This window comes from Centroberyx gerrardi, chromosome 8 (assembly GCF_048128805.1).
Source record: "Centroberyx gerrardi isolate f3 chromosome 8, fCenGer3.hap1.cur.20231027, whole genome shotgun sequence".
Lineage (NCBI taxonomy): Eukaryota > Metazoa > Chordata > Actinopteri > Beryciformes > Berycidae > Centroberyx > Centroberyx gerrardi.
Genome location: NC_136004.1, coordinates 9,162,697 through 9,181,060, shown reverse-complemented (window position 1 = coordinate 9,181,060; position 18,364 = coordinate 9,162,697). Strand labels below are relative to the sequence as shown.

General features: G+C 41.0%; 1 protein-coding gene across 1 annotated transcript in view; it reads left to right on the top strand.

The window, feature by feature from the left end:
* Positions 1-3,414: 3,414 nt before the first annotated feature.
* Positions 3,415-18,364, top strand: part of citb (citron rho-interacting serine/threonine kinase b) — a 41,097-nt gene continuing 26,147 nt past the window's right edge. Inside the window, exons 1-12 of the mRNA XM_071922245.2 lie at positions 3,415-3,582; positions 4,246-4,365; positions 10,854-11,024; positions 12,020-12,073; positions 12,246-12,299; positions 13,597-13,737; positions 15,692-15,817; positions 16,222-16,317; positions 16,603-16,719; positions 16,938-17,047; positions 17,423-17,597; positions 18,080-18,277. Coding sequence (XP_071778346.2) covers positions 3,415-3,582; positions 4,246-4,365; positions 10,854-11,024; positions 12,020-12,073; positions 12,246-12,299; positions 13,597-13,737; positions 15,692-15,817; positions 16,222-16,317; positions 16,603-16,719; positions 16,938-17,047; positions 17,423-17,597; positions 18,080-18,277 — 1,530 coding nt within the window. The remainder of the gene's footprint in view (positions 3,583-4,245; positions 4,366-10,853; positions 11,025-12,019; positions 12,074-12,245; positions 12,300-13,596; positions 13,738-15,691; positions 15,818-16,221; positions 16,318-16,602; positions 16,720-16,937; positions 17,048-17,422; positions 17,598-18,079; positions 18,278-18,364) is intronic.

Below are 18,364 nucleotides of genomic sequence, written 5' to 3'. Positions count from 1 at the left end.
CACACTCTTCCTCAGGCAGCTTACCTCATCATTGCTACCTGATGAAGAGTGTATCCACTAAAAATGTGTTTCCTGAAGTCTGCATGTACTGTATAGCCGTATTTACTGTTCCATAGCCTAAATATGCATTTTCATCTTCGCGATAGTTAGCTTTTTTTGAAAATGGTTTAAACCCATGAGCTTCTGGCTGCTGCTGAAGCAGTTGAGCATGTTGCTGTGGGGAGGAGTGGGAGTTGAGCCTATGCTTTTAATAGACACTCTTCTTTTCCTCTGTCGCTCATTCTCCTGCCTGCCTCTTGATCACAAAGGCTGCCAAATATATCCAATAGTGGTTAAAGAGACGGCTGTGTGAACATGAGCAGACTATTTATAGTCCCTGTTAATAAAGATTATGAGCATAAATTTGGTCAGCATAGTATAGATCTACTGTAGGATACCCACACTGAAATTAGAACTAAACTCTGGATAACATGCTTTGATTTGGTAATCATCTGTGTGATTGTTAGAAATGGAATAAGTATTTATGTCTAAAGCGTCACTGAGGAATAGCTAGGTCTATGTGCTACTTGAATTTGTGAAGTCTTGAGGGCATTGTCTGATTGCTGATTGCGTTCATGCTCAGTGTTCCTGGCATTAGAGTAAATGTTGTAATTGCTTGATTAGCTATTTGTAATGGATGGGAACATCTAATTTTGTTATGCAATAATCACAACTTCCATGCAGGGGCTTGCTAACCTCTGTTCCCTCCCTTTTATTAGCTTCAAAATGTTACCAGGTAGATTATTATTATCATTTTTTATAAGAAAACATTCAGAAACGTGGTTGTTATATATGCTGTAACATTTATGATGAGCATGAGAGCACATATGGCAGAGTTTAATTATCCCACTTGATAGACTGAAAATGGCATTTCTATAGTGTGATTATAAAAGGTAAGTGCTTTAAATAAAAGGTTTGAGTCAGCCCTTCAGCTTTCAGGAGAGGTTGTGCATAAAGACTGTTTACTGTCGTTTCTCTCTCCCTCATTCTCTCTCTATATCTCCCTCTCCCACGCTCTTTTCTCCTGCAGATTAGTGACTACGTCCCTCAGCTCTCTAGATAAGACCATCTCCCTCGGAAAAAACTCCATTACTCTAAAAACACAAAACAGCCAGAAGTGCAGGACACATATCACAGGTATTACTCTTCACACGTTAAGGAGTGTGCTGGTAGAGCCTGCTAAGTCAGCCGTCTGTTTGTCAGTCTGCTTTTATACTGTAGCTGTTGTTGCTGTGTGTCTGTCTGTCAGTCTGTGTCACAGACTGTGCCGGTGTGTGTGTGTTTGTGTGTGTTTATGTTGGCTCAATGTTCCTTGTCACTCTGCTCTGTGACTAATTGTGAAGATGGGGCCGTCCCTGTGCCATGACTCTGTGGTAGTTGTACAGTCTACACTTCCAAAACATCTGCGAGTGCACATTTGGACAAGGCACAACTTCTGACATTTTTCAGCACACGGGGGTGTCAGAAGTACAACTAGAATTACTGCTGTAAAATCTACTTGGGTAAAACTACTCAGTTACTGAGTTACTGAGAAAAAAACAGATGTCACAACATGATCTTTCCCATGTAATGGAAAAGGTTGAGAAGATACAAAGTTCAAACTAGGTTCTTTTAATTGATAAAAAGCCCTTCTAAAATAAAGTGCATAAACAAAGTGTGACTCAACACAACACATTAGGGATGTGTTAGGCATGATTATGTGCTGTGCTATGGAGAGCATGAATCTCTCCTCCCACTGCATTATCAAATTTGGTTGTTTTCTCTCTACCAGTGCACTATTGATATTAAATGTTTTTATTGACTATGTTGAGTTTTCTAAAAATTTAATTTTGAAATTCATGTCATTATTCCATCTGTTATACAAACAAACTGAAAATGCTCATCTCCTTTATTCAATAATGTTACATTGATGTTTCTTTTGCTAGTAGCTATCCAACTAGCTAGACAACAACCAGGCAAACAAACACAAACCAATAATGCTGTAACTGGATGGATGGCGTTTTGGCTAATGTTAACTAAGCTACTTCCATGAACAAATTTGAGCATTTAATTTTTTTTTGTAAATCTACTCCTGTGTCTTTAGCCTAAACCATGAACTGGGGGCTGCAACAGAGAAGAGCGTCCCATCCCCCCTAATTAAGATGTTGTAGATTCACCCTGTTTGCCTAAATTATTATTATTTGGTTGTTGGGTATGGTCATTGACGGCAAACCTTCTCGACACAGGAAGTGACAAATCAAAATTTAAGAGCGAAATACAACACTGGAGTGAGCGCTCTGTCCAGGGAAAGCTGTACTATCCAATAGTGGCTGAACCTCTTCACCACCTCCACACCACCAAGAAGAAGAAGGAGTTCCCAGTTTACTGATGTCACATTGTATGATTTCCGGGTGTTGAAGTCCTCGCAATTGCAATTTATTACTGGCCAGTTGCAGTGCTTATGGAGAGCCTACAAAATGTGTACAGTAATGGATACGATTTAAAATGTTGCAAAGACAAAGACGCTTAAGTGAAACTAAAGTCACAAAAATTCAAAAATGTACAAGTGCACAAAAACCTACTCAATAATAATGAGAGGGAATTTAATTTGTTACATCCACATCATTAACCCACGTTATAGTGAAAAGTAACACTACAGTAGATTGTTGTTCCAAACTCAGATGTGTTGAACATCCATTTGAACATCCATTTGAAGTGTAGAGTGATTATTTGTACGGTTGGACTACAGTACAAGCTAGTAAATGTTGAGCCACTAGTCTTTATGGCCGCCTATATGGCCCCATGCTATGGCACCATGTTGTTGTGATGCCATGTTGTGAGCGTGTGTCTGCGTTGTGACTATGTGTCGGTGGTGGCCCTACACTAAGTGCTGTCACTGTGTATCTGTGACTGTGTATCTGTGACAGTGCTGGCAGCCCTGCTGTCCCTCTGGTTTCCACTGCTCCTCAGGCCCTGTAATGGCGTATCTAATTGCATCCATCCATCACTACTGGTCCAATCACACACACGCAACCATGCAACCAAACAAGCACACACAAACATACTCACACACACGTGCGCGCACACACACACACACGGGCACACACACACACACACACACACACAAATGCTGAGATGATAAGCTCAGGCTGAGGAGCTAAAGAATTTCCAAGTTTTGGTGTTAACTTAAATCTTCAGTAGTAGAGTGTATAGTCCCTAAAAAAGCCAATAGAAATGCTGTACTAACTCATTCATTTACATTTCCTTCACTTTTTTTAGGCTTGCTTTTACTTGACCTATAATTATTATTATTAGCTCCAGAGATTCATGAAATGTTAAAATGAAGCTGTCAGAGAAAAGTCAGGCTCACGCTGCTGTTCGATGTCTCGTTTCCAGATGGAACAGGAGATCTCACTCGTCCAGAGGAAGATGTCTGACCTGGAGACAGTGCTGCAGCAGAAGGATGTAGAGCTGAAGGCCTCGGAGACCCAGAGGACCATCCTGGAACAAGACCTGGCAACCTACATCACCGAATGCAGTGTGAGTGGCCCTGTAGCTACTGAAGTGGCCCTTACACGGGCTGTTTTACTTGTTCAAAGAGTGTATGTGTGTGTGTGTGTATGTGTGTGCTTGTGTGTGTATGTGTGTGCATTAGGGTTTGACTGCAGTGGGTTTTTGAAGGCTGATTCTGATATTTTTGGATTTCAGTTGATATTTTGTGCTGGTATTCAATATCTTTAAATTTCATGCCAAAAAAAAATAAAAATAGTTGCACGGATTCAGCGTTTCTGCCAGAATTTTATTCTTGTCTGGGTAGAGAAAGCCTCTGAAACAACATTTAGACCATCAAGGGACACTAAAACTCTCCATTGAAACCCAGACTAATGCAATTCTTTTAGGTGGGTAAACAACTCTTTAAGGCATGGTGAAGTAGGTTTGATTGCAAGTTTTACAGACTGACTACGCTGAAACAGTTGAGTAAAGTCACATCCTCACCTCCATTATATCTTGTCTTTATATCGGCAGTGGACGACATCTGATTTGTATTAAAAGGCCAATATCGGCCTGATATATCAGTCTAACCTGTGTGTGTGTGCATGCCTGTTTGTGTGTATTGCTCACACTGTTTTAAATAACAATATGAATGACTGTAGAGTACGGAGCTTCACAGCTCCCAAATTGTCTTTGGTCATCTGTGCTGACAGTATGTGTGTGTTTTGGTTTCAGAGTCTGAAGCGCAGTTTGGAGCAGGCGCGCATGGAGGTGTCACAGGAGGACGACAAAGCGCTGCAGCTGCTCCACGACATCCGGGAGCAGAGCAACAAGCTTCAGGAGATCAAAGAGCAGGTAGGGGGGGGGATCTTGGTAGACCAGTGGGTTGAAGTGCATGCCATGTACTCCTCATGTTGTGGGTTCAAATCTGGCTCATGACCTTTGTCAGTCATGCTCACCTCTCCCTCCCACCTTTCCAGTGACCTTTGCTGCCTGTCATCACCTCTTTCTTTCTCAGAGCTTTCCTGTCATACTCATACTTGTCTCACACTGCAGACAAGTCCATCTTAACAAGTCATTTAGTCTCACATTAAATTTTTTGTCTGAAAAACTCAAATGGGTTAGATAATTCCCCCTTGTGTCCAATGTAATTTCAGTTGTTTCAGGAATTTTCCAGCAACAAGCGTGAGTATCTTGAAACAAGATCACTGTGCTAGTATCAATAAAATTTAAATCAGTTTCATTGGTTCAAGGAGATTCTTTGATTTACATTGGAAACAAGTGAAATGATCTCACCCCATTGGCAGAATATTTCTCTTAGGATTTTAAGACTCAATACTAGATTAAATGAAATAATTAGTACTCAAGCGCACACCAGAATTATTTAAATTTAAACCTTTACTGATCGGTACATAATAATTGTAGACCATAAAAACCAAGGAGTGAAGCAGTGATGCATTTTGCATGCATTGCTTCATCAGGTTCGCTCTGTGTTTGATTGCCACCAGGTGTGCACCGAAATTGTCAGTCTGCTGATTAACAGAGAACATGTGATCAACAGTAACATGATGAGTTCATTAATCACAATGAATTCAGCATAGCACAAGTTTTTCAATACAAAAAAGTACTCAATTATAGACTAATCCTAAGATCCTACTAAGAGATCCAAAATATTACATATTACATCATAACAGAGTAGACTACATATCATAAATAGTAGTAAGTAATTTGTCCTTAGGGGACTTGACCCCCTGTCAAGTTCCCCTAAGGACAGGTATCAGTAGAGGCACCTGATAGAGACAAATTATTTTCATATCTATTTTTCTACTATTTATGATACATATTTTGTTTTGTTTTATAGAGAGAAAACTCTATATGCGATCTGTATCTTCTCTTTAAAGCGCTGATCTAAGTAATTCTGGTGGGCGCTGGAGAACTAATTATTTGACTGAGATTCCTCCTGCCCCGGTGGCACCCAGGGGAATAGCACCGCTGTGCACAGGGTAACTTCTACATTTATACTAGATTAAATTACTTGTTAAGATGGATATGTGCAGTTATGGCTGTATGCAGTGCATAATAAAGCAGAAATGGTAAAAGAATAATCTTTTAGAAAAAGAGCGGGTAGAGAACATTTTGACACTGGAGATCAGATGGAGCAGGTCAAGCCACCGAGGCTGTAACAGTGTGAGGCGTGAGGAGAGAAGGGAGCCCCTCTCAGCGTTAATTACACAGGCACATGATGTGGGAACCCTACCACTCACTGTAGGGGTGCAATCAGTATACCATTCAACACCTACAGTTGGCTCAGATATGCGTCATGGTGCATTTCTTTTTCATAAGCCCTGTCCAATAAAGATGTACGCATTTCACTTACAGACAGTATTCACTTGTAAAAGGCTTTTGATCAGCTACAAGGCTTTTTTATTTGATCTCATAGAAGACAATCACTGATGAAAACCACATACCTGTAAAAACTAGATTTGCCAGAATGATGAAAAAAAGACCTACTTTCCCACTGACACTCATTTATCTTTGAAATGTTACAATGGGGTTCTAACAGGTTTCAAGGTTCCAAGGGTTTTCGAAATTCACTCAACACATAAATGGCCATGTAAACTTTCAATTCAAGCTAGAAAAAGCAAAGCACCAACTTTAGTTATGAGTGACAGCAGCGCCATGCTTAGTTTCAATGTGCAGTCACATGCCCTTCAGATGCGTGTGGATAAGAAAACCTTTAGTGCTGCAGCTCATGCTGTGTCTCTGCTGGGTCAACAGTGTGGTTCTCTCTGGAATGACGGACACTTTCAATAGACAAAGAGACAGGGGAGATTTACACACAGCCCTTCATTACTCAAATTGTCTGTGTGATGAGATTGTGTGTATAGGGCATATGTGTGTGTGTTTGTGTGTATGTTTCTGCGTTTGTGGAGGCACCACATGACCAAGAACTGCCAATTTTGGGAATTAGGCTGTTGCGAGATTGACAGCAGAGGACAACAGAGAGAAGGCATGACAAATCTTCTCCCTGGCATCATGCACCATTTTTCTTAAAAAAGGTAATAGAAAATCAACCTGTTTCTCTCAGCCTACACTGGCGCTGGTTACCAGGCGCTGAATACATTGTGCGATGGTTGCCATGGTGATGAGAGCCATATACCTACGAGTGAAGAGAGCGCTGGTGCAGTGGGCAGGCTGTCGTGATGAGGTGCCGGGGCCTTAGATCATACAGCTTGGGAAACAGAGGATTTGTGACAAACCCATGACATACCGCCTGTAACCAGTGATGCCTGTTAGACGGCGGGAGTAACCTAAAGGTTAGAGAAGCAGGTTTGCTGGTTCAAATCCCTGGACCGCCTGGGAAACACTGAGTGGGGAAAGTGAATGTATTACACTCTCCCTTTCCTCAACAGCTACCATTGAGGTGGTCTTGAGCAAGACCCTTAAAGAAACACAGAGTTTTTGGGAGATTGGCCTGTTGGTCAACTTACCCTTTAAGTGATGAGAACATAGACACCAAAATCATCTGATCATTCACTCCGGTGCTCCATGCAAACACTTTAAAAACACTATGTTGAGTGATAGTAATATACTAGCATTATCTCAAAAATGAGAAAATGAGAACTTGTAGCAGCTCTAAAGCTAAATGGTAAGTAAACCTGAATGATATGCAGCCAAGTCTGGCAGTTTTGTGTAGGAGATTGGTAAAATGTTCACCAAATGTGATATAAAAATAACATATTCTTGTGAACTATCAGGGACTACTTTCCTTGATTCGATAGGAAGTGAAGGTGGTGGGCGACTGTGTACAGCTAAACATCACCGCCCAGCGGATGAATATGTGGTTGCTTACCTGAAATAGTTCCAAAAATAAACCTTCTACATTAGCTAAATTGACTTAATGATAACCCTAACCCTAAAGACCAAAAGATCAGAAAATATAAACCACTAATAACTTTTTATTATTAAAACCAAAGTCTTCTTCTAGTCTTCAATGAATAATCCTAGTGGCCCACTGTCATTCAACATAGTGTATGCTAAAGTGTTAGCATTGAGCACCAGAAGAAATGGTCTACTGGGGACACATGGATTAAAACAACATGAATGTAGCTAATATCTTCAAACTTATTAAGACTGTCATTTCCTGTATTCCTAGATTGTCATCCTATCCTGTCATAAGAGACTTTATATTATATGACTGTGTCCCCATGGGTGCCTTTCAGCAGGATATTTGCGCCAGCTAAATCCAGTGTTACATCTTGAAAAGCATCGCTCTCCCACGCGCTGTCATATGACTGCTGTGTTTATCATCTTCATGCAGAAGCCATGCAGTGTTGGATCAACAAACATTAGAGATTGAAGATAGATTCATTTTCAGAGAAAAACAATCTGTGCCAAAACCATTAGGACACGCAAAGATCTGCAAAGACAGTTTCACTGAAGTTGCAAGAACAAAGTATAATTCAAGAACACAGCGCGGTTTTTATCTTGCTTGTTTTAACACAAAAAGCAGTGTTTTTAACTGGCATCAGTATCTTCAAATATTTACTGCATGAGGAATCCCCAGCCTCCATGGGAGAACTTTCAGAATACTCATTAACGCCAAAGTTTACTTGTCCACCTTACCTGTTTCTGGGTCAAGGCATCGTTCCTCTGGCATAAACAGTTTACTTTTTGAAGTTCTTTTCAGATGTCAGGCGAAGTCTTCATCTAAAAACGACTGAAAGAAAGGATTGCCTTAATCTGTTTGGTTGGGGAAAGAAAGAGGCAGGGGAAAGAGGGAGAAAGCCGTGGTGTTTTTCTTAGGACGGTGGATTAGTTTCTTCTATGCTGAGAGCCGTCAGCCTGTGCTCCACCTCCCCGTTTGAAGCTCCCAGCAGGAGTGAGCAGGTCAGGGCAATAGGGAAGAGTGTGTATGTGTGTGTGTGTGTGTGTGTGCGTGTGTGTGCGTGTGTGTGTCTGCGTGCACATGTGCTTACAGCACTGTATACTATTGTTATTATTACTATTAATGTTTAAGTGTTTTAGGATGGATTCTTCCTATTAAGTGGAAATCCTGAAAATCTTCTTTTTTGATTTTGGTAACATCTTTGTTACTATGCTAAGCAGTCATTGCTGTGGTGTTTTTGCACTGCAAAAGAGATCATTTGTCAGTCAAACAGTGTGTCCAGTGTATCTTTTTCCTTGGATTGTCTGGTGATGAAGCTTCTTCATCACTTCTTCTGAGTGAAAGTTGAACAGAGATCGTAAGTAGCCCCAAGTTGGAGATAGAATACAGGAGAGATAAATTATTAGTGATTTGAAGGTCTTCCTCAGTCTCTAGGAAGTATTAAACTTGTAAAGCAGCAGTACTATTGGCCTAAGATAGTGAGTACCCACGTTGGATCTAGATTATTACTGATTTGAAGGTCTTCTCCAGTCTCCAGGAAGCGGAGAGTAGTCATAAAGTGACTGTATAAATGGCCCCCACAGGATGGATTCCTACACAACTGACGCAAATACTTACAATTGCATCGTCTTGCAATAGATTACTGAATGAACCAAGGACACAATACTTACAAGTGTTTGTCTGCAATAAGCGCTCCATAAACTCTCAGTTCTTGGAAATTATGCGGAAAGCTACATTCCCTTCTCTTTAATTTCCTTAGACTGAGTCATTCTTTTGCTGATGAATTAGAGGAATTTGAAAATCATTTCCTGCTTTGTATTGGCTTGGTATTGGTGAGTCATGGAGAGCAAATGACAGGCGGTTCCCAGGAGGTCCAGCCAGTCCTCGCTGATGGAATACTTACAGGAATGTAAAATTCAATGAGAACAGGAGGAGCTCTCTTAATTGAAAGTGGGGGTAAGGGAGGTAGTGGTGACAGGCTTGCACCGATCCTAAAGGTAAAAGTCTGCATTTTTACTTCTACCTTGCCATCATTTAAGAATGTAGTCCTGCTTTTTCTTGAGTACACCTTATATTTTAGTGAAATGAGAGCTTGGATTTATGTTGAAATACAGTAGTTTGGACTTTACTTCTCATTGTTTATACCAGCTTTATTAGGATTTTGGCAAATGCACAAAATCTTAAGACAAGGCACCACAGATGAAAATGGCAATTTTGACTGTTTGCTCAATTTGAGATTTTATAATATTTTTCTTTTATAACTACTGTAACCTCATAATATATATAAAACAATCATCAAAAACAGTTAATTGGTCCATTTTTATACCAGCTGCGTGAAGTACACCAAGCACAACTCTAGCTAAAAACCTTTAATTTTCTCAAAATTACATATTTCCTGTATGCAAAACAAATTCTTTTTTCAACTTAATTTGTAGATATTTCCCCCAAATTTGACAAGATGCTTCTTAATAAAATTACAGGTTTACAGAGGCTTTTTACATATTTTGTCATTTCTGTTTTATAGGGGATTTTACATGAATAAATAGCAATATATATGAGATTGTCACGGTATACATAGCATTTTGTAAATACTTTTTTACTACTTTTTACACATTTTTACAAAACCCACTGTAAATTACCAGCCATTTAGTCATTCATCAGAATAAAACAGGAAATACACTCTGGCTTTATCCACTGAGAAAAACGTGTTCTGACATTTTATGTTAATAACAAAATAAATAATGTTTGTATTTATGTTAATATTTAACATATAACATGTCATTGTGATAGGTTGAGAGGATTTGTTTTGCTATTCTCCTGTAGTAACTCTCCTCTGGTAACTAACTTCTTGAGTACTTTTTATGTGATACTCTTTTACTTTTAATTGATTGATACCCAATACTCTTTCTGTGCCTTAAGTAGAGTAAACTCAGGTAACAGTCGTTCCACTTCAGTAAAAGTATTTCAGTATTGTTTCCACTGCTGATGCTGTCTACCTCGTCTGTCTTGATGTATTGTCAGATGAGCGTCACTCTCCCTGGGCGCAGGAGGATGCTACTTTTTATTATCCTGACAGACAGGCAGCGTGCCCTGTAACCTGACGAGGAGCTGGAGATGAAGGCTGTTAGGCTGTGACTAATTATTCATTAACAGACAAGTGCGCTAAATGACTCTGGCTGTTCTGCTTTTTCCCTCCACCTCGCTTTTCTCTCTGTTCAGTAACTCTTTATACCATCAGTGTGGCTACACCTGTTCTACTGTGATGACTGTCCCTGTACCCACCCACCTCCAAATATTCAATTGTTTGCCAAATAACAACTTTTATATAATTTAATTTGCTACTTTTTTCACCATGTTGGATATTTATTGGATATCTATTGGGTTTATCACTCTCCTCTCCTCTCCTCTCCTCTGGTCCTCTCTCATGCTGGGTTTCTATGGGATCTTTGTACAGGAGTATCATGCCCAGCTGGAGGAGATGCGAGTTGCCATCAGACAACTGGAGGAGGACCTGTCTGCCGCCCGTCGCCGTAGCGACCTGTACGAGGCTGAGCTGAAGGAGTCCCGGCAGACCAGCGAGGAGCTGAAGAGGAAGTCTGCAGACTACCAGCAGAGGATGCAGAAGGTCTACACTGTAACTAAAGCTGTTAAAGATCTAGTGCAATGATGTTACATGTAATTCCACCAGGAGAAGCTTGCTATGGATTTCCAAAGCAAGTGGTGTCATTTTTTCAGTTTCAGTGGTTCATCTAATTTGTTATAACTGCTTCAGAGCCTCTTGCTCTATGCAATTTTGATAGGATGGTAACTAGACCAGGTTAGAGGTAGATTATTACTGATTTCAAGGTCTTCTCCAGTCTCCAGGAAGTATTTTCCAGGTAAAGTGACAGTATAAATGGTCCCCCATGCTTGGATTCCTACTCAACTGATGTAACTTACAATTGCATCTGTTTGCAATAGACGCTCAGCCAATTCTCAGTAGGTTGAGGGTGCATGCCCTTGGCGACATGCGCAGCAACACCACATTAGCTAACCAAGATACCTTGCGTTAGTGTTACTTAAGTCTAAATTTGTTGCTTCTTGGTCCATGAAAAGCAAAGGTACCGCTCCTTTCTTCAACATCAAATGACTAGCAAATCCAAGTGTTTTAATACCATTTGCAGACAAAGCTTGCAGGACAAAGTGATCAGGACAGTAATCTTTCCCTCTAATTTTGTCATCCACTGCATCCATAATGGAAGCATGGTGATTTTGGCTAGCTCAGGAAGCAGCTTGCTGGCTACTGTCAGATAGACTAAGGCGGCAGCTCATTCACTGTGTATACTGTTGACCAGTCATAGTATTCATTAAAGCCTGGGTATATTATTATATTCATTCGCATGTAATGTAAGTTGATCTGATATCTAAAGAGGTTTGATTCTGTTGACAACCAGAAGGAGAGTTTCTCAAACTACACTAACAGTTCTAATATTTTTTACAACACCATGAGATTGAGAGATGTGATTCTTGTTGCACTGGCCCTTTAACTCGCTTGTTGTCATGACTGACTTTCTACCTGACTGTCTACTTGCTGTAATAATGTTTGGGAGGGAGGTCACAGATGTTTCCATATTTTCACAGGCCAAAGAACAAGGCAAAGCAGACACGGAGGAGCTCATGGCTAAGCTGGAAAAGGTAGTTTAGTGAGCTGATTTATAGCCTCATATAACATAAGTCATATCTTTCTGTGATTGGTGATGACAGCAAAATATATTTCCGGATGAGGACACCAACAAGTTATAGTGACTTTAATGCGGGATGACAGGCTTAAAGTCTGTCTACAAAAATCTGTCTTTTTCTTTTTCAGACCAATACTGAGCAGCAGGCAAAGATTCAGGATCTTCAAGATAAGCTGGCCAAGGTGAAATATTTTTGTTGGGCAACTTAATGGATAATTTATATGAGCATGTACTCCCAAAGACAAGAGATGTAACAGCGTTCCTGCACTCTCACGCGAAAGTGAAAAAAAAATCCCTCTCTGTCTCTCTCTCTCTCGCTCTCTCTCTCTCTCGCTCTCTCTCTCTCTCTCTCTCTCTCTCTCTCTCTCTCTCTCTCTCTCTCTCTCTCTTCCCCGCTAATGACTAGTTGAACTCCGGTGTGTAGTCAAGCAGATGCTGGTCTATGGCCTGAGAACAATTAAGCTGTCTTTTAAAACAAGAGTTACTGCTTAATTATCAGCAATCAAACAATTTTGCCTCATTAGAGAAGATGATTTCATCCCAATTGTCTTTTCCTAGAGATGAATGTTTAAAATTACCATCCATTCTGAGAAGAACATGGGAGTTTGTGGTGTCGATGTTGAAGGCTGACTGGCCCACATTTTGGATAGGTCGACTTTCCACTCAATGTTCAGACCTGTTCATGAAATAATCAGTAGGAGTTTTTTTACTTGAGCAACTTTCACCAGTACACTGTGTCATCTTATTTTATTTTGCCTCTACTATTGCAGTTGATGTTGTTATGAGTTTCTCTAAAATGGCATATGGTATCAGACACTAGACATGCAACTTTGAAAATTCTGAAAAGTTAATTTAGACCTTTCATTATGTTTAAAGATCCCACATTTTACTCTTTTTTAGCAATTTAACACAGTTCCCTGTGGTGTTTAAAAAAGGCTTGTGAAGTGTATCGCAATTAGCAAAAAACCCACCTAACTCCAGCTTTTGTAGTGTGTTCCAGCGTCTCAGTGTCTCCATTATAAAGAACAGGCTGTTTTCTGTGGCCGTTAATTTTGACTGGATGATTGGGCTTTTGGCTCTGACAAGAAAAGCTAGGAAATGAGACTCAGTGAGTGGGAGTGGTTATTCACCTTAGGGTGGTCAAATGCAGATTGTCAGTACTGAGTTATGTCACTAAGACGGCTTGTAGAATTACATGATTTTTAAACAATGAAACCATGGCAAAAGGGGAGGGGTTCAGATTTCACATTTTCTCGGCTATTGTATACAATGACAAAAAGCTTACATATGAAAGGGCAAAGGAAGAAACAGTTTTGCACAATGTGGGATCTTTAAATTAACCTTCTTATTAAGGTTCACTAGAATAGACTTCTCACATCATCACACATGAATGCAAATGTAATCTGTGGAGCTATTTATAAAGAACATATCATAGTCTTAATATTGTTTGATCGATTTGTTTTTACTTTTTACTCCCAGGCGATAAAGGCCAGTGCGGAGGCTACAGATCTCCTCCAGAGTATCAGAGTGGCCAAAGAGCGCATGGAGCGAGAGCTGGAGAGGCTGCAGACCAAGGAGGACTCCAGTGACAGCCTGCGTAGACGCCTGCGTGAGACAGAAGTACATACACACCTCCGTGAACACACACACACACACACACACACACACATACATACACACACACGTTGCTCTGGCCTTGTTTCTTCAAATTGATGATGTGCATGTTTTCTCTCGTTTTTATCTGTATTTATGTAATTTACTGCTCTACACTACAGTATGTGAAGAAGAGTAAATTTGCTAAGCAGATTATTAGAGCCCATATGTACTCTTGGAAACGGGCTGTTTTTGCACCTCCCATGGAAGACTTTGTGTTGTGATAGCACGTCGCATATTTTTGTGCCCTGAGTGTTTGACATCTGTTATTATGAAGATATATCATCCTCTATAAACCTGCTACCATGTGCATCACACTTCAGTGGATCATAATTGCATTTTGAAAAGCAAAGACGCTTGTTTTTGTGTTATTTTTGTATGTCCTGGCCTGTAGAGCTACCTCACTGTCCCATTTTGTTAGTATTTTTGTCCGTAGAGCAGGGTAAAGCTGAACAAAACAAGTTTTGCTACCTGCAAATGCCTCCAAAGACATCCCGCATTATCACACATGAGAACAAATAGGCTCTTTGGAACCACAAGAGTCTCAGCTTTGTACCCACTTCACTCCAGACTCCAGTGTATAAAGTCTACAGTATGTAGTTCGGTACAATCACTTTACAATTGCTTTTTTGTTTTCACAAATATCTCCAAAACACCCCATTAATTTAATTCTATGAAGACAAACCGTATGTCTCGAACAAGAAAGCAGTTACTTTGACTGGTATTATTGCACTAATCAGTCTGCCACTGACATTTTGTTAATTGGTTCTCCAGCGGTTCAGTGATTCCCGTGGCTCTGTGATGGCCTGCTTCTGATATAATGTTGACAAACTGTTTTTGTACACAGTTTTACTGCAGGCCAGATAAAGTTTTGGGTGCGTCATGAATGCCTAAACAGTATCTAAATTTAGCAAAAGGCAAAAAATCCCTCTCTTTTAGGTGGCTTTTAAAAAATGGCGACTCTTTATTCCACCACTCTCTATGCAAGTAATTTACTTCTGTCATTCTGTCCCAATGCTTAGTTTTTTATTGCATCACTTCTTGCATTATTTGATTATTGGAAAAATGGTTTTGGTTGGCTTTTTAGATAAACATAATACTTCACTGGATTTTAGTTATATGAACATTTCACTAGTTCAGATCACCTCCATACCACTATTCCATGTTTTTGGTTCTGCTATATATATATATATACAGTATATATACTGTATGTAATCTACATACAATATACTGTATATATTAATAGCTTTTAGTGTGGTTTGCAGGGTGTACCCAATTCACTATTTTTCCTGGCTAGGTCATTTGCTGATGGATTTGATTTGCTATTACAAATTTGTCCTGACACTGATACATGCATCATGCTACTTTAATTTTGTCTCTGGCATTTCAGTTGGTGTTGTTATGAGTTCTTCTAAAATGGCACTTGGCATCAGGCACTAGACATGTAAATTTGTTAATTAGCATAATTCAGACAATAGAGTCAGAGGGAAGAAAATGCGTGTGTGGTCAAATTCAAACAGCTCCTAAGACCTCTCACACCAGCACACATGAATGCAAATGGGCTCTTTAGAACCATTTATAAGGAACTTGAATAATGAGGCATAAACCTCGCAGAGGTGTATCATTAACAAGCCAAACAGATTCAGCTGCTATATCACCAGTCCTTCCTTGAAGTGGTAATTTTAGGCCTAATTGGCGTTCCTGTGAAATACGCAATGTTCTCCAACATGGCAACATGCACTCTTTGGCACTCTGGATCTTTTGACCTGAATTTTTGGCTGTGAAACTCGTGCAGCTATTCTGTAAGACAATTAACAGCAGTGTGTGTGTTTGTGTGTACATGCACACCTGCTTGTGTTTGTGTCTGTGTGTGTCTGTGTGTGTGTGCGTGTCTGTGTGTTATTTGTGTTTATGTGTGCAGGATGGTAGGAAGACTCTGGAGAACCAGCTAAAAAGGCTAGAGATTGTGGAGCGCCGGGAGACTAAACTGAAGGAAGACATCCAGAGCAAGGCCCAGCAGATCCAGCAGATGGCAGATAAGATATTGGTATCCCGCCTTTTATCTCTTGTGTAGAGCTGAAATAATTAGGAGAGACACGTGATAAACACAGTTTGTACCCACTGTCATCACTGTAGAAGAATTTTGTGCTGCACATCCTTTTTTCAAAAACGTAGTAAAAAGTGGAGTAAAAAGTACAATATTTCCCTCTGAGATGTAGTGGAGTAAAAGTATAAAGTCTTACAAAATGGAAATACTCAAGTAAAGTGCCAGTACCTCAAAATTGTGCTTAAGTACAGTACTTGAGTAAATGTACTTTGTTACTTTCCACCTACCATTATTTGTTTTAATGTTGTGCTACCACTCATTTTGTAAGAGAATGTATTGGTGTCTTTCAAATGACGGATGTCTCAATTTGGAGTGAATCACTTCATGCTTGTTTTTTTGTGTAGGAGCTGGAGGAGAATCTGCGAGACACCCAAGCCACGGCCCAGCGCATGGAGACGCATCTGGAGCAGAAGGAGCAGCTCTATGAAGATAAGATAAAGGTCGAGTTTCAGAACACACACACACACACACACACACACACACACACACACACACACACATACATACACAAAGATCTTAGGTGCTACGTAAAAATAGAAATATGCCGGCTTGGTATATCCTGATGCACTTTCAGACAGTGTGTCCTGAACCTGAACCTTCATTCTTAGCTGGAATTGCTGTGGGAGAGTTCTGTGGATGTGAGAGCTATGTCATTTTCACACCACTCCCTGGCCGTTGAAGTGATATCCTGGTTGTGGTTCTGTGGGCTGTCTGGCATTGAGCAGGTGCTGGAGGCCCAGATGAAGGCGGACATGGCTGATAAGGAGATGCTGGAGTCCAGTCAGAGCAAATATGAAGAGGAGGTGCGGGAGAAGTGCAGCATCATCAGCGAGCAGAAGGCGGTAAGAGCTGGCCAGCTTGGTAGGAACACTCTTCCCTTCCAGACCTATTTTCACATTCATCACACTGACATAGATTTCTGGTTTTGAATAATCTGCGGCTAGGTTACTGTAAAGCATAAAATAATGAGCCATAATAGTTTGATACAAATTGGAGCCTGTGATGTGAACTTAATGTTTTATTGAAGAATAAGTTAAATTGCCCATAATTCCCCATCCAGACCATCAATGCTATGGACTCTAAGATGAACAGTCTGGAGCAGAGGATTGCTGAGCTGTCTGAGGCCAACAAACTGGCAGCCAACAGCAGTATCTACACCCAAAAAAACATGTAAGTACCGATACACAATGATATAGTGCTACTACTATACAGTGAGTGAGAGTGCAAAGTATTAGGAACACCTTCCCATCCATGAAATACACTGTGGTGAATCCAGGTGAAAGCTATGATCCGTTATCGATTACCCTTATTCTATCCACTTCAATCACAAAGGCAAGATGGAGATGAAGGGCAAGAGGTTAAAGAGGGATTTTTTAAAACCATTTGAGACAGGGATTATGCAAAACGAGGTGCAACTCAATACTAGGAAGGTGCCCCTGATGTTTTGCATTCTGAGTGTGTGCACAGATAATGCCAAAATGCCAGTTTGCGTTGCGTCCTATTGAACTTATTGTGCATGTCCATATGGGTGTATGGGCTTGGCAGGAAAGCCCAGGAGGAAATGATCTCCGAGCTTCGTCAGCAGAAGTTCTACCTGGAGTCTCAGGCCGGCAAGTTGGAGGCCCAGAACGCCAAACTGGAGGAGCATTTAGAGAAGATGAGCCAGCAGGAGCAAAGCAACAAGAGCCGTGTGGTGGAGCTGGAGACCAGGCTCAGAGAGGTGAGGAGATGCTGTAGGGGTATGGAGGGGGAAGCAGGGAGGTCTGGGAGGATGATACACAGAATTATTGGATATATTGGATATTTCCCACCAGGACGTATTACTTGAACCCCACAAGTCGGGCACTCAAGCCGTGGAAATCAGGATTCTAGACTTCAAAACTTCTGAGTTTGAAAGCCAGAAATCTCAGCACCTGGTGAAGTAATCGTTGAGTCATGGTGTTGATAAACAACCCTGTCAACCCCCTCTAGATATATTATGGTCATTTTGTGCTATGGGGCAGTAAAAATCGTGCTTAAATCAGATTTAGCAGGAAACAGCAGCACAACAGAGGCCGGGTCAGGCAGGGTGAAGTGTCAGGTGTAATGCCCTCTCGTCCCTGTGTGGAGCTGTGTTGTGTCAGCATGTCTCTGTCTGCTCCCTGGGGTGAATCACCCCCTCCTCCCTGACCCTGGATGACCCCTTTCTGTCTGCCTGTGTAGATTGGGCTGGAGCACGAGGAGCAGAAGCTGGAGATCAAGCGCCAGGTGACGGAGCTGACCCTGTCGCTGCAGGAGCGCGAGTCTCAGATCAGCGGCCTGCAGGCGGCTCGCCACGCCCTGGAGGGCCAGCTGCAGCAGGCCAAGACCGAGCTGGAGGAGACCACCGCCGAGGCCGAGGAGGAGATCACCGTGCTCAGAGTGAGAGAGTGATAAAGTAGAGGTGTATTGGAGCTACGCTATGTTTTAATCGCGCTTGATGTTATATAACGTACAGCAGTGAAACCT